General features: G+C 44.5%; 1 protein-coding gene across 1 annotated transcript in view; it reads right to left on the reverse strand.

Moving 5' to 3' along the window:
• Positions 1 to 13,666, reverse strand: part of LOC126210501 (uncharacterized) — a 149,541-nt gene that overhangs the window by 23,048 nt on the left and 112,827 nt on the right. Inside the window, exon 6 of the mRNA XM_049939745.1 lies at positions 11,796 to 12,030. Coding sequence (XP_049795702.1) covers positions 11,796 to 12,030 — 235 coding nt within the window. The remainder of the gene's footprint in view (positions 1 to 11,795; positions 12,031 to 13,666) is intronic.

The following is a 13,666-nucleotide window of genomic DNA, read 5'->3' on the forward strand; positions in this document are numbered from 1 at the left end:
AATCTATATCATCCACTGGTTCGCCAAATTTCCTCAGTAGGACATCGAGAAAACATGTTCTTCTCTCCCCCCCTCCCCCACCCCTCCCCAAGGGCTCTCGACTAACCTCATAGAGCATTTCTGCACCACTTTTGATTAACTGAATTTATAAGATGATCTGCTGTAACCTGACATAATGAGAATCCCTAAAACTCGAATATTTTTCAAGAATGAGTCTTTACAGATGCACCACATTTTTACAATAAACCATTTTCGGCTATCGCTTTCTCTACAGTTGTTTTTATGTACTCGAGCCATTTGATATTGTTTCCCAACGTTATGCCTAGTTAATTAATTGATGTGACCGAGACAAATGCCATACGATTAACATCGCACTCAAACAGGTCAGGAATGTTACCTCTACTGATTGCATTAACTTATATTTGTCCAGACTTACAGCAAGATGCCATTCATTGTACGAAATATAAATTCTGTCCCAGTATAATATAATAAAATAATGGAATAGATGATAATAAAATGTTGAAATGCGTGGCTTTTTAAAAATATTGAATTAATGAGATTAATTTTTCGGCATGAATGACAAGCACAATAAGCTGAGCTATGCCTGGAAATAAGTTCGTATTAGTTCATATTATTTTGCAGGGCGAAGTAGTTTCTTTCTCCGCTGTAGATTTGTGCTTACCATTCTTTATAATGCTACGTTTGGTCGCCGTGTTCACCTTTGAAGTCTTGACCGTGTTCCCATTAAGCTTATCGGATCTTCGTAATTTTCCAAAGTACACAGGTGGGCTTCAGTTCTTGTGATTATTGTACTATTTGAAATAACAATCACACGACATTTCTGTTAATAAAACAATACTGTATTTTTCTAAACGGTGCACATATGAAATACATACTCCTCACTTATTCATAGCGACCCCAAAATGGCGGTCTACAATTACTCACTAAAAATGGCGTGCTTCTCACTCGTTCACAAGCTGAGCGCGAATCCTTCCTTCCTCCTACTGGTACCAAAAAAAATCCTCTGTTTTTTAACAGCTGAAAGTCAAAAAATACATGACGGTAGGCATAGGCTCTATGATGTGCTACCGCTTCATCTTCTCTTTTTGCCTTTAAAGAAGACGAAAACATAAAGGAAATGCAAAAGGTTTATCACACCAGTCATGCCATATCTCCCTATACTCTCTCAGCGATGGCACTTTCCCACACACAATAGCATAATCAGCAAACAGTTTCAGGTAGTTGCGCTATATATGACAGAAGAAAAAAGGAGAGCATGCCCGACGTGACCGTGAGTAGATCAATCGGGCCTGAGCGAGTGCAGTGTCATCCTCAAGCAGTAGCGTCATCTGGGTATGGTATGTAGGGTCATGTGGCCAGCACGTCGTTGTCGGATTTGCTGACCTGGTGCCGCCATTTCTCATTCAAGTAGCTCCTAGGTTTGCCTCATGAGGCTGAATGGACCCTGTTCTAATCCTCCCACCAAGGATAAATCTCTCGTTGTAGCAGGAATCGAACCTGTGTCTCTCACATAGCAGTCAACTGTGATGACTATTCAGATGTGGAGGTGGACATATCCAACAGACCATCTATGAAACCAAACCATCCAGAACAGGGTCGATCCTCTCACACTTCCTTGGGGCATTTCTGATATTCTGTACGCCAATGATCAGAGACTTCCACAATACCCTAATTTATCCACAACAAAGAGGAATATCTCGATCAGATCCAGAGAATACTTCTAGCCAATATATTGTGTCATCTATTACCACATGGAGTTATTTTCAAAAATGGTTCAAATGGCTCTGAGCACTATGGGACTCAACTGCTGAGGTCATTAGTCCCCTAGAACTTAGAACTAGTTAAACCTAACTAACCTAAGGACATCACAAACATCCATGCCCGAGGCAGGATTCGAACCTGCGACCGTAGCGGTCTTGCGGTTCCAGACTGCAGCGCCTTTAACCGCACGGCCACTTCGGCCGGCCGGAGTTATTTTCACGCCGTATAGAGGGACATAGGATCAGCACGCCATTCTCCCAGTCTTGTCGTCAGCTTTCCAGACTTTGGAGTTGTTACTTCTCATTCAAGAAATTCCGTAATTTGTCTCATGAGTCTTAGAGCATCTGAAAGGTTTTCATTGTGGACGTTCTTTACCATGTCAGGCTTCTCCCTTGTTTGCCAATGCGAACTGAAAATCTAAAATCACAGTAGTAGATGTGTACTAATATACGAGGGTAATCCCAAAAGTAGGGTCTCCTATTTTTATATAAGTATATATACCTATTTATTTCTACAATGGGGGAAGGGGGGGGGGTTGTTTTGGGGGAGGAGACCAGACAGCGAGGTCATCGGTCTCATCGGATGACGAAAGGAAGTCGGCCGAGCCCTTTCGAAGGAACCATCCCGGCATTTGCCTGGAACGATTTAGGGAAATCACAGAAAACCTAAATCAGGATGGCCGGATACGGGATTGAACCGTCGTCCTCCCGAATGCGAGTCCAGTGTTTCTACAATGGTTTACATCAGTTCACAGCTTGAACATTTAGCTATTTTTAGACATAATCACCATCTCTGTCGATGTAATTTTGTAGACGTTGTGGCAGTTTTTGTATGCCCATGTCGTCGGAGCTAAATCGCTTTCCAGCCAAATGTTCAAAAAAATGTGTGCGAAATCTTATGGGACTTAACTGCTAATGTCATCAGTCCCTAAGCTTACACACTACTTAACTATCCTAAGGACAAACACACACACACATGCTCGAGGGAGGACTCGAATCTCCGCCGGGACCAGCGCCAAATGTTCTTTTAACCTAGGGAACAGGTGATAGTCACTGGGCATCCAAGTCAAGACTATAGGGTGGGTGGGTGATTACGTTCCACTGAAACTGTTGCAGGAGAGCAACGGTTTGCCGAGCGATGTGTGGGCGAGAGTTGTCATGGAGAATGTGTACACCTTTGCTCAGCATTCCTTTTCTCCGGTTCTGAATTGCCCGTTTGAGTTTTTTCAGAGTCTTTCAGTACCTGTCAGCGTTAATTGTGGTCCCAGCGATTCAGCTCCGACAACGAGGTGAAAGAAGAGGTTCATAACTTTCTGAACAGCATAGCGGCGAGCTGGTATGACATGGGCATACAAAAACTGCCACAGCGTCTACAAAAATGCATCGACAGAAATGGTGATTATGTCGATAAATAGCTAAATGTTCAAGCTGTAAACTGATGTAAACGATTGTAGAAATAAACAGGTCTATGTACTTATAAAAAAGGAGGAGACCTTACTCTTGGGATTACCCTCGTATGATCAGATAAGTAAATGTAATCACCACTACACCAGTAATGGATTACGCCTTAAGTCCATTCTGTCTGCCCGATTGCTATCTACAAAGCAGTACACGGAGCGATTTATGATGGTGGGACACATAATCGCCAAGTCGCCAATCCTTCCAGCCGTTACTGCCAGTGGATGGCGCCTGATGACGTCGCTGTTTCTTTATTGGAGCAGCTCCTCATTTAGCCTCACAGGAACTAATTGGACTCTGTACCAGACCCCCATACCTTATAAAAAATCTGAAGAGGTACAGGGAATCGCACCTGGGTCCTTCTAACACCTAAGGCCGTGATGCAAACTTTCTTTTTGTCTTCTTTCTTTCGATCTGTTTCCTCGTCGTTTTCCGTCCGAGGTCCTGTGCAGACGCTGTGTGACCTCTTTCAGGCTCTATAGACTAAAACTTTTATTACAGAGGGTGGCCAGTGTCCTGACCAAACACGCTGAGCTATCGTGCCTACTTTAGGGTATTGAGTATCTACTGGTACTTGACGTCGCATAAAAGACGTGATGAGCAACGAAACCTCCTGGCAGGTTGAACCTGTGTGTCGGAACGGGACTCGAACCCAGGAGTTTTGCCTTTCACTCACAAGTGGTCTACCCAGTGAGTTACCCAATCGTAACCAGTCAGCTGCACAATCGGTCCAGTATGATGCATTATGTGTGCTAATTAAATGCAATGACACATGGCACTGTTATTTGTGAAGAATCGATTCCCACAAAATAAGAGAGACATTCAATAAGTAACACAGCACACTTTTTTCCGAAAGCAGGTTGATTTTATTCCGGATTCCAATACATCATATTAGTCTCCAGTCTTCGGGATAAAAAATCATATTTTTCAACACAATGTCTCTTCAATGCGACGGCCTGATGCCACCTTACTGGGAGGGCCTTTATGCCCACATGTTACTACTCTACTGGTCCACGTTGGAGCGAACGTCTCGCTGCATCGATAATATCCCCCTCATCTACGTACTGTTTATCGTGGAGAGCATCCTTCATTGGGCCAAACAGATGGAAGTCAGGAGGTGCGAGAACTGGACTGTAGGATGGATGAGGTCTTTGAGATCCTCTCGGGGTCCACAGACTTGTGCAAGGCCTTGCTTTGGCATGAGGAAGGAGAGGTGCAATTGCATTTTTCTGCTGATGAACATGCTGATGTTGGGTAGCTCAGTTGTTAGAGCACTTGCCCGCGGAAGGCAAAGGTCCCGAGTTCGAGTCTCGGTCCGGCACACAGTTTTAATCTGCCAGGAAGTTTCATATCAGCGCACACTCCGCTGCAAAGTGAAAATGTCATTCTGGAAACATCCCCCAGGCTGTGACTAAGCCATGTCTCCGCAATATCCTTTCTTTCAGGAGTCCTAGTTCTGCAAGGTTCGCAGGAGAGCTTCTGTAAAGTTTGGAAGGTAGGAGACGAGGTACTGGCAGACGTAGAGCTGTGAGGACGGGGCGTGAGTCGTGCTTGGGTAGCTCAGTTGGTAGAGCACTTGGCTGCGAAAGGCAAAGGTCCCGAGTTTGAGACTCGGTCCGGCACACAGTTTTAATCTGCCAGAAAGTTTCATATCAGTGCACACTCCGCTGCAGAGTGAAAATCTCATTCTGTATGCTGAAGTCTTTTCTCCAGTTTCCCAACGGTAACACAGTACACTTCAGAGTTTATCACTGCGCCACGATTGAACACATCAAACAGAATTACCCCTTCAGAGTCCTAGAAGACCGTTGAAATGGCTTACTGACTGAGGGTGTGGCTTTCAAATTTCTCTTTGGAGGATGAACCCATGTTTCATCACCCATGAAGACGTTCGACAAAAACCTGTCACAATCGACCTCATAACGTGCAAGCATATGCTTCTTCATTCCTGTTTATGATCTGAAATTTTCATCCATTATGGATAAGGGATGCTGCGGCTCTGTTAAACAAAGGTTGCCAGAAACTGCTGCAACCCACCAGTTTCAAATCGCATACATATTTATTACAAGTATGCAGCACTGTGGCAGTCGTATGCCCGTGGCTAGATGTAAAACAGAAACACGGAAGAACAGAATTTGGCGAATTATTTACAGTCTGAGATCGATTTCGATGCAACATTTTCCATGAGGACATTGTTCTGGAAAATATAATATATGATTCACAGTAACTTTAATTTTATAGCAGAGGTCCATATACTTTACAAAACGTAAATAACTCAAAAAGCACGACTGAAGTTATGATCAAACAGTTTGTGTTGGGGGAGAGGCTTTCTTTGTTAGGTACTTGCTTAGTATACTGGAGACCGTAATTGTATATGTATTTATATTTTATTCATTACTGCAAAAAATATGTATTTACATTGCAAATTTTGCGTATGCTGTTTACAAAATCTATCAAACAATGATGATATTTTATCTACAATTTTAGTACTGAAGTTTTGTTTGACATTTATCATTTCGGTTCGTAAGACCAAATCAGCACAAGCATCCAAAAGCAAGTGTGAAATCACATGAATCAAAAATGAAATTAGATCTCGTTATAAACTAAAAGATTGACTCAACAAAGATGTCTACAGGTTGCACCTGGAGTTAAGCGACTATTTTACACTACCTCAAGTTGTAAAGTTCTTAGATGTAATTCTACAGTTAGTTGATAAAGAAATGCTAAGAATCTCATCCAAACAAAAGAAAAACTCTTTGTTCTGATAGCTAAAAAATCCAACAGCTCTCCGCCAAACTCACCTGCTGAACAACATAAATTCCCTGACAGGTTAGTGAACGCAACAAGCATTAATTTCAACAACACGGAATTAAACTTGCTAAATGAAGGGCGTAAACACAATTTTTGCACCAAACTTGAAGTGCTCTAAAATTAGCATTACTGAGAATATACATTATGTTTTACAGAATACTGTGCGCACCAGAAACAAAGCAACAGATACTAACAACTGTAAGTAATGCATCCAAATCAATCTCATAATGTAAATAATTCTCGCTGCATTTAGTTTCGTTTTTACACCTTGAGACAGCTATATGTCCCCTCAGTGCTGCAAGCATGCAATAAATGTGTACCATCTGATGAAGAAACAGTAGGTTATTCGAAACTGGTGATGTAATATAAAAATTGAAGAATAAAACCAAAGGCAACTGGTTGCAATAATTTCCGGAAATACATGTAGTCTCCTGTTAGGTGGTGGGGAAGCCAGTGGGCACACAAATTTGAGTACAACTGGAGGATGAACGTGTCTGCACTACCAACAGAGACGTCCAGTTGAGCAGTGAGGTGGTTGTGATCTGTTGAACACCTCGAATGAGTTTCCAACATTCCAACATCGTAGGAGCCACAGCTATGTGAAGCTGCCAGCACGAGGGGGATCAGAGAGGCTGGTGCCTTCACTGCCAGGTCTTTGTAGATATTCTGCAAGCGCCTATGAATATACAGGGTGGTCCATTGATAGTGACTGGGCCAAATATCTCACGAAATAAGCATCAAACGAGAAAACTACAAAGAACGAAACTCATCTAGCTTGAAGGGGGAAACCTGATGGCGCTATGGTTGGCCCGCTAGATGTCGCTGCCATAGGTCAAACGGATACAAACTGCGTTTTTTTAAACAGTAACCCCCATTTTTTATTACACATTCATGGAGTACGTAAAGAAATATGAATGTTTTAGTTGGACCACCTTATTCGCTTTGTGATAGATGGCGCTGTAATAGTCACAAACGTATAAGTACGTGGTATCACGTTACATTCCACAGTGCGGACTGTATTTGCTTCCTGATACAATACCCGTGTTAAAATGGACCGTTTACCAATTGCGGAAACGGCAGATATCGTGTTGATGTATGGCTATTGAGATCATAATGCCCAACGGGCGTGTGCTATGTATGCTGCTCGGTATCCTGGACGACATCATCCAATTGTCCGGACCGTTCGCCGGATAGTTACGTTATTTAAGAAAACAGGAAGTCTTCAGCCACATGTGAAACGTCAACCACTACCTGCAACAAATGATGATGCACAAGTAGGTGTTTCAGCTGCTGTCGCGGCTAATCTGCACATCAGTAGCAGATAAATTTCGCGAGAATAGGGAATCTCAAAAACGTCGGTGTTGAGAATACTACATCAACATCGATTGCACCCGTACCACACTTCTATGCACCAGGAATTGCATGGCGACGACTCTGAACGTCGTGTACAGTTCTGCTACTGGGCACAGGAGAAATTACGGGACGATGACAGTTTTTTTGCACGCGTTCTATTTAGCGTCGAAGCGTCATTCACCAACAGCGGTAACGTAAACCGGTATAATATGCACTATTGGGCAACGGAAAATCCACGATGGCTGCGACAAGTGGAAGATCGGCGACCGTGGCGGGTTAATGTATGGTGCGGCATTATGGGAGGAAGGATAATGGCCCCCGATTTTATCTATGGCAGTCTAAATGGTGCAATGTATGCTGATTTCCTACGTAATGTTCTACCGATGTTACTACAAGATGTTTCACTGCATGACAGAATGGCGATGTACTTCCAAGATGATGGATGTCCGGCACATAGCTCGCGTGCGGTTGAAGCGGTACTGAATAGCATATTTCATGACAAGTGGATTGGTCGTCGAAGCACCATACCATGGCCCGCACGTTCACCGGATCTGACGTCACCGGATTTATTTCTGTGAGGAAAGTTGAAGGATATTTGCTATCGTGATCCACCGACAACGCTTGACAACATGCGTCAGCGCATTGTCAATGCATGTGCGAACATTACGGAAGGCGAACTACTCGCTGTTGAGAGGAATGTCGTTACACGTATTGCCAAATGCATTGAGGTTGACGGACATCATTTTGAGCATTTATTGCAGTAATGTGGTATTTACAGGTAATAACGCTGTAACGGCATGCGTTCTCAGAAATGATAAGTTCACAAAGGTACACGTATCACATTGGAACAAGAGAAATAAAATGTTCAAACGTACCTACGTTCTGTATTTTAATTTAAAAAACCTACATGTTACCATCTGTTCCTCTAAAATGGTGAGCCATATGTTTGTGACTATTACAGCGCCATCTATCACAAAGCGAAAAAAGTGGTCCAACTAAAACATTAATATTTCTTTATTTACTACACGAATATGTAATAAAAATGGGGGTTCCTATTAAAAAAAAAAAACTCAGTTGATATCCGTTTGACCGATGGCAGCGCCATCTAGCGGGCCAACCATAGCGCAATTTGGTTTCCCCCTTCAAGCTCGACAAGTTTCGTTGTTTGTAGGTTTTCGTTTGACGCTTATTTCGTGAGATATTTGGCCCGGTCACGATCAATGGACCACCCTGTATATGATGCTCTGGTTTTCTGCGAAAAGAAACTCAGTGACACCTCTCTGGTTGGAAAGCACCTCCATTACAGACACCATTTTAAAGGCTATGTATAGTGCTGCCACCAATCGGAACTTCTTAAAACTATAGGGACTAAAGTGGGAATATTCCATAATTTCCAACAACAAATTCCACATTTTCTAAAGCGAAATTGGCTGAGAAAATAAATGTGTTGCATTAATTATTGAACGCCCCCGTATATAATCTTGATGTTGCGATATACCAATCAGTAACACAGTCTCGAAATACATACACCATAATAACTGTTCACTGCTCAGTTACACGTAAGTGGACAACGAAATGGTTCAGGACTTAATATGCTTACCCATTATTGTTATTACAACAAGACAGTTGCCAACAAATCTGATGACATCCCTGCACAGCACACTTTGTAGTGTCCACACAGGCTTTCACCATTACGACTTCTACTGAAACGTCTCTGCTCCTCCGAGTTCACAGTCTAGCTACACTCCTGGAAATGGAAAAAAGAACACATTGACACCGGTGTGTCAGACCCACCATACTTGCTCCGGACACTGCGAGAGGGCTGTACAAGCAATGATCACACGCACGGCACAGCGGACACACCAGGAACCGCGGTGTTGGCCGTCGAATGGCGCTAGCTGCGCAGCATTTGTGCACCGCCGCCGTCAGTGTCAGCTCAGCCAGTTTGCCGTGGCATACGGAGCTCCATCGCAGTCTTTAACACTGGTAGCATGCCGCGACAGCGTGGACGTGAACCGTATGTGCAGTTGACGGACTTTGAGCGAGGGCGTATAGTGGGCATGCGGGAGGCCGGGTGGACGTACCGCTGTATTGCTCAACACGTGGGGCGTGAGGTCTCCACAGTACATCGATGTTGTCGCCAGTGGTCGGCGGAAGGTGCACGTGCCCGTCGAACTGGGACCGGACCGCAGCGACGCACGGATGCACGCCAAGACCGTAGGATCCTACGCAGTGCCGTAGGGGACCGCACCGCCACTTCCCAGCAAATTAGGGACACTGTTGCTCCTGGGGTATCGGCGAGGACCATTCGCAACCGTCTCCATGAAGCTGGGCTACGGTCCCGCACACCGTTAGGCCGTCTTCCGCTCACGCCCCAACATCGTGCAGCCCGCCTCCAGTGGTGTCGCGACAGGCGTGAATGGAGGGACGAATGGAGACGTGTCGTCTTCAGCGATGAGAGTCGCTTCTGCCATGGTGCCAATGATGGTCGTATGCGTGTTTGGCGCCGTGCAGGTGAGCGCCACAATCAGGACTGCATACGACCGAGGCACACAGGGCCAACACCCGGCATCATGGTGTGGGGAGCGACTCCTACACTGACCGTACACCACTGGTGATCGTCGAGGGGACACTGAATAGTGCACGGTACATCCAAACCGTCATCGAACCCATCGTTCTACCATTCCTAGACCGGCAAGGAAACTTGCTGTTCCAACAGGACAATGCACGTCCGCATGTATCCCGTGCCACCCAACGTGCTCTAGAAGGTGTAAGTCAACTACCCTGGCCAGCAAGATCTCCGGATCTGTCCCCCATTGAGCGTGTTTGGGACTGGATGAAGCGTCGTCTCACGCGGTCTGCACGTCCAGCACGAACGCTGGTCCAACTGAGGCGCCAGGTGGAAGTGGCATGGCAAGCCGTTCCACAGGACGACATCCAGCATCTCTACGATCGTCTCCATGGGAGAATAGCAGCCTGCATTGCTGCGAAAGGTGGATATACACTGTACTAGTGCCGACATTGTGCATGCTCTGTTGCCTGTGTCTATGTGCCTGTGGTTCTGTCAGTGTGATCATGTGATGTATCTGACCCCAGGAATGTGTCAATAAAGTTTCCCCTTCCTGGGACAATGAATTAACGGTGTTCTTATTTCAATTTCCAGGAGTGTATTTATAACCTCACCCTTTGACAGTAATGCGCCACTCCATGGTTGTTAGTCATTTATAAGAGAATGTTACATTAATTAAGACTTTAAAAGAAAGAAATTATAATGGTAAGTAGCGTCGCTCTTTAGACCAATTTTCTTCATGTACCAAATGCTTCATATACTTGTGTTCTACAGAAATGCAAGACACCACTTTTTGATATTGCAATAATACAGTAAGTTCATGTTCATCAAAACTTTCCTGGCTTATAAGAGCGCTATCATTTATAATTTAATTAGCAAAATTTTAAACTTCTAAAATTTCCTTTAAAAATTAAAATTGGGGGTTCTAAGGATATAAAATACTCAGAAAATTACTCCCGTGAATATTAACAGAATAGAATTTTGAAATATTACAAGTTATGAAAATGAGTGTGTCTCTAATTCATATCTTAATGTGTTATTAACGTTTGACTTATGGATTTTTAAGCTGAACAAACCAAATTCTTGGAATTAGGTACAGTCAGTCTACAAAGTTAACTACGTTGTTGGTTCTTAGGTTTCAGTTTTGCCATATGTATTTTCGAATGGTAATGAAACTACAACTGCGATGATCATGGTTGGAGACAGTTTATCTGTAATAATAAGAATGTGAAATCCTCAGTCCAATGTAAAAGTTGGCACATTCATGTACATTTATGGTCCAATCGCGATTTTCTAGTTGTAATGACAAGATATTGAGGGTGGGTATAGCATGTGAAATGGTTGGATGAAACATGCTTCATTTCACATTCGTTTCCTGTTCCCCCAGCAACGAAAAACTACTGGCAATACCGTGAACTAAACTTGGGTCTTCTGAACGTCAGTTAGAGGTGCTGACTGCCCAGTTTGGTAGGTGGACACAGCCTCAGGAACCATGAATAGTCCTGTAACCATATCACACTTCAGAGGAGGAGGAGGAGATTAGTGTTTAACGTCCCGTCGACAACGAGGTCATTAGAGACGGAGCACAAGCTCGGGGGAGGGAAGGATGGGGAAGGAAATCGGGCGTGCCCTTTCAAAGGAACCATCCCGGCATTTGCCGGAAACGATTTAGGGAAATCACGGAAAACCTAAATCAGGATGGCCGGAGACGGGATTGAACCGTCGTCCTCCCGAATGCGAGTGCAGTGTGTTAACCACTATCATACTCAGTGCCGAGGTGTTGGCGAGTGGTAATGTAGAATAGTTCTGGGAGAGGAACTCACTGTGGCTCCAGAAGTGAGGCGAGAAGGCTCCCATGCAGGGCAGGAGCCGGGCCAGACGGTGCACTGCCGGACCCTGTAGTTTGGCCAGCAGCATGGTAGCCTTGATGGCGTTCATCTTCTGCCTGGTGGTAGCCCCGCCCACCAGATCACTGAGCATGCGCACCACGCCTCCTGCTACAATCATGGAAACCAACTGGAGTGGCTCCATGTACGGCCACACTGTGCGCACCAGCTCCTGCAGCAAAACCCGTACATGGTACACTGCTGGCCGTTTAAGGATTGCAGAGTTGAAAAGGGGAAGAAATTAAAAATTTTTCTTAAGTTCATGCTAGCACAGCCATAGGCAACACCAGACAGGTGTGCTACATAGCAGAAAGAAACAATAAACACTATACTCCGGTCATGGACATGAACACACATTGCTGCATCAGCACCAATTGTCAGGCACAAATGTTCAAATGTGTGTGAAATCTTATGGGACTTGACTGCTAAGATCATCAGTCCCTAAGCTTACACACTACTTAACCTAAATTATCCTAAGGACAAACACACACACACCCATGCCCGAGGGAGGATTCGAACCTCCTCAGGCACAAATCACACGTTCAGTGACATTCAGCAAAACGTCCACTGGCAGAGAGAGGGACAGAGATATTCATTAGCTCTTGTTAGTTGGAGCAAAAAGCTGTACCTCAGACACAATAACACCTGTCAGAGACTTGAGAGTGGAGTTAATAGCCTCTAAAAATTGTTAAGCAAACACAGCGAAATGCACCTAGTAAAGAACCAGGCCACATTTGGCTTAATGAACATAGCCACACGTCATTACTTTCCACCTCTCTCCACAAACACTGCAGTTCCCTAGCTCTGAATTCAGCTGGCCTTTAGGACTGATAGCATTTGTACTGAAGCACTCAATTCAACGATTTCTATGGTGTGGTGCCAATTTGTCTGAAGAAAGAAAACCTTATCACTTACCACCTCAACCTCGCATTTAGTGTCTTCCAGCAGAAATATTTACTTTTACAGGACATTACGTCATTTACACCATACAAAAGTCCGCCTCTGGTAGCTGAATGGTCAGCGCGACGGAATGTCATATCTAACGACCCGGGTTCGATTCCCAGCTGGGACGGAGATTTTCTCCACTCAGGGACTGGGTGTTGTGTTCTCCTTATCATCATCATTCCATCCCCATCGGCACGCATGTCGCCAAAGTGGCGTCAACTCGAAAGACCTGCACCAGGCGAACGGTCTACCCGATGGGAGGCCCTAGCCACACGGCATTTCCATTTTTACCATACAAAAAAATGTGAAGCACCCAAAAGGAGAGGAGTAAAAGAAATAGAGATCCACTGGTGGAAAGGTAATGCGATGTTATTTCAATTATTACAAATTGAATCGAATTTACAAAGAACTTGGCAGTATGAGCCCACTAATCATAACGACGTTGCACCCTCTGTGAGCTAGATGCGTGCACTGATTCGGTTGGGAAGGCTGTCATAAATCCATTGTTTGTCTCCTCTTGAGGCATGCTGGCCCAACACTGTTTTAACTGCTCCTTGGTATCTTGGATACTGGCGCTGGAATGAAGTTGACATCTGAGACCATGCCAAAAATGTTCTGTTGGGGGCAGATACCGCAGATCTTGCTGGCCACAGCAGTACCTCATCATCATGCAGACAGGTCATAGAGACACGTGCCCTGTGTGTACAAGCGTTGTTCAGTCGAAAAATGGCACCACAGTATTGTAGCTTGAGAAGTAACACATGAGACTGCAAGATGTCCATGACTCACCTCAGTGACTACCAGCTGTGACCTAAAGTCATACCCGATGGCTCCCCACTCCATAAGTAAAACTCTTGTACGTC

Source organism: Schistocerca nitens, chromosome 10 (genome assembly GCF_023898315.1).
Source record: "Schistocerca nitens isolate TAMUIC-IGC-003100 chromosome 10, iqSchNite1.1, whole genome shotgun sequence".
Lineage (NCBI taxonomy): Eukaryota > Metazoa > Arthropoda > Insecta > Orthoptera > Acrididae > Schistocerca > Schistocerca nitens.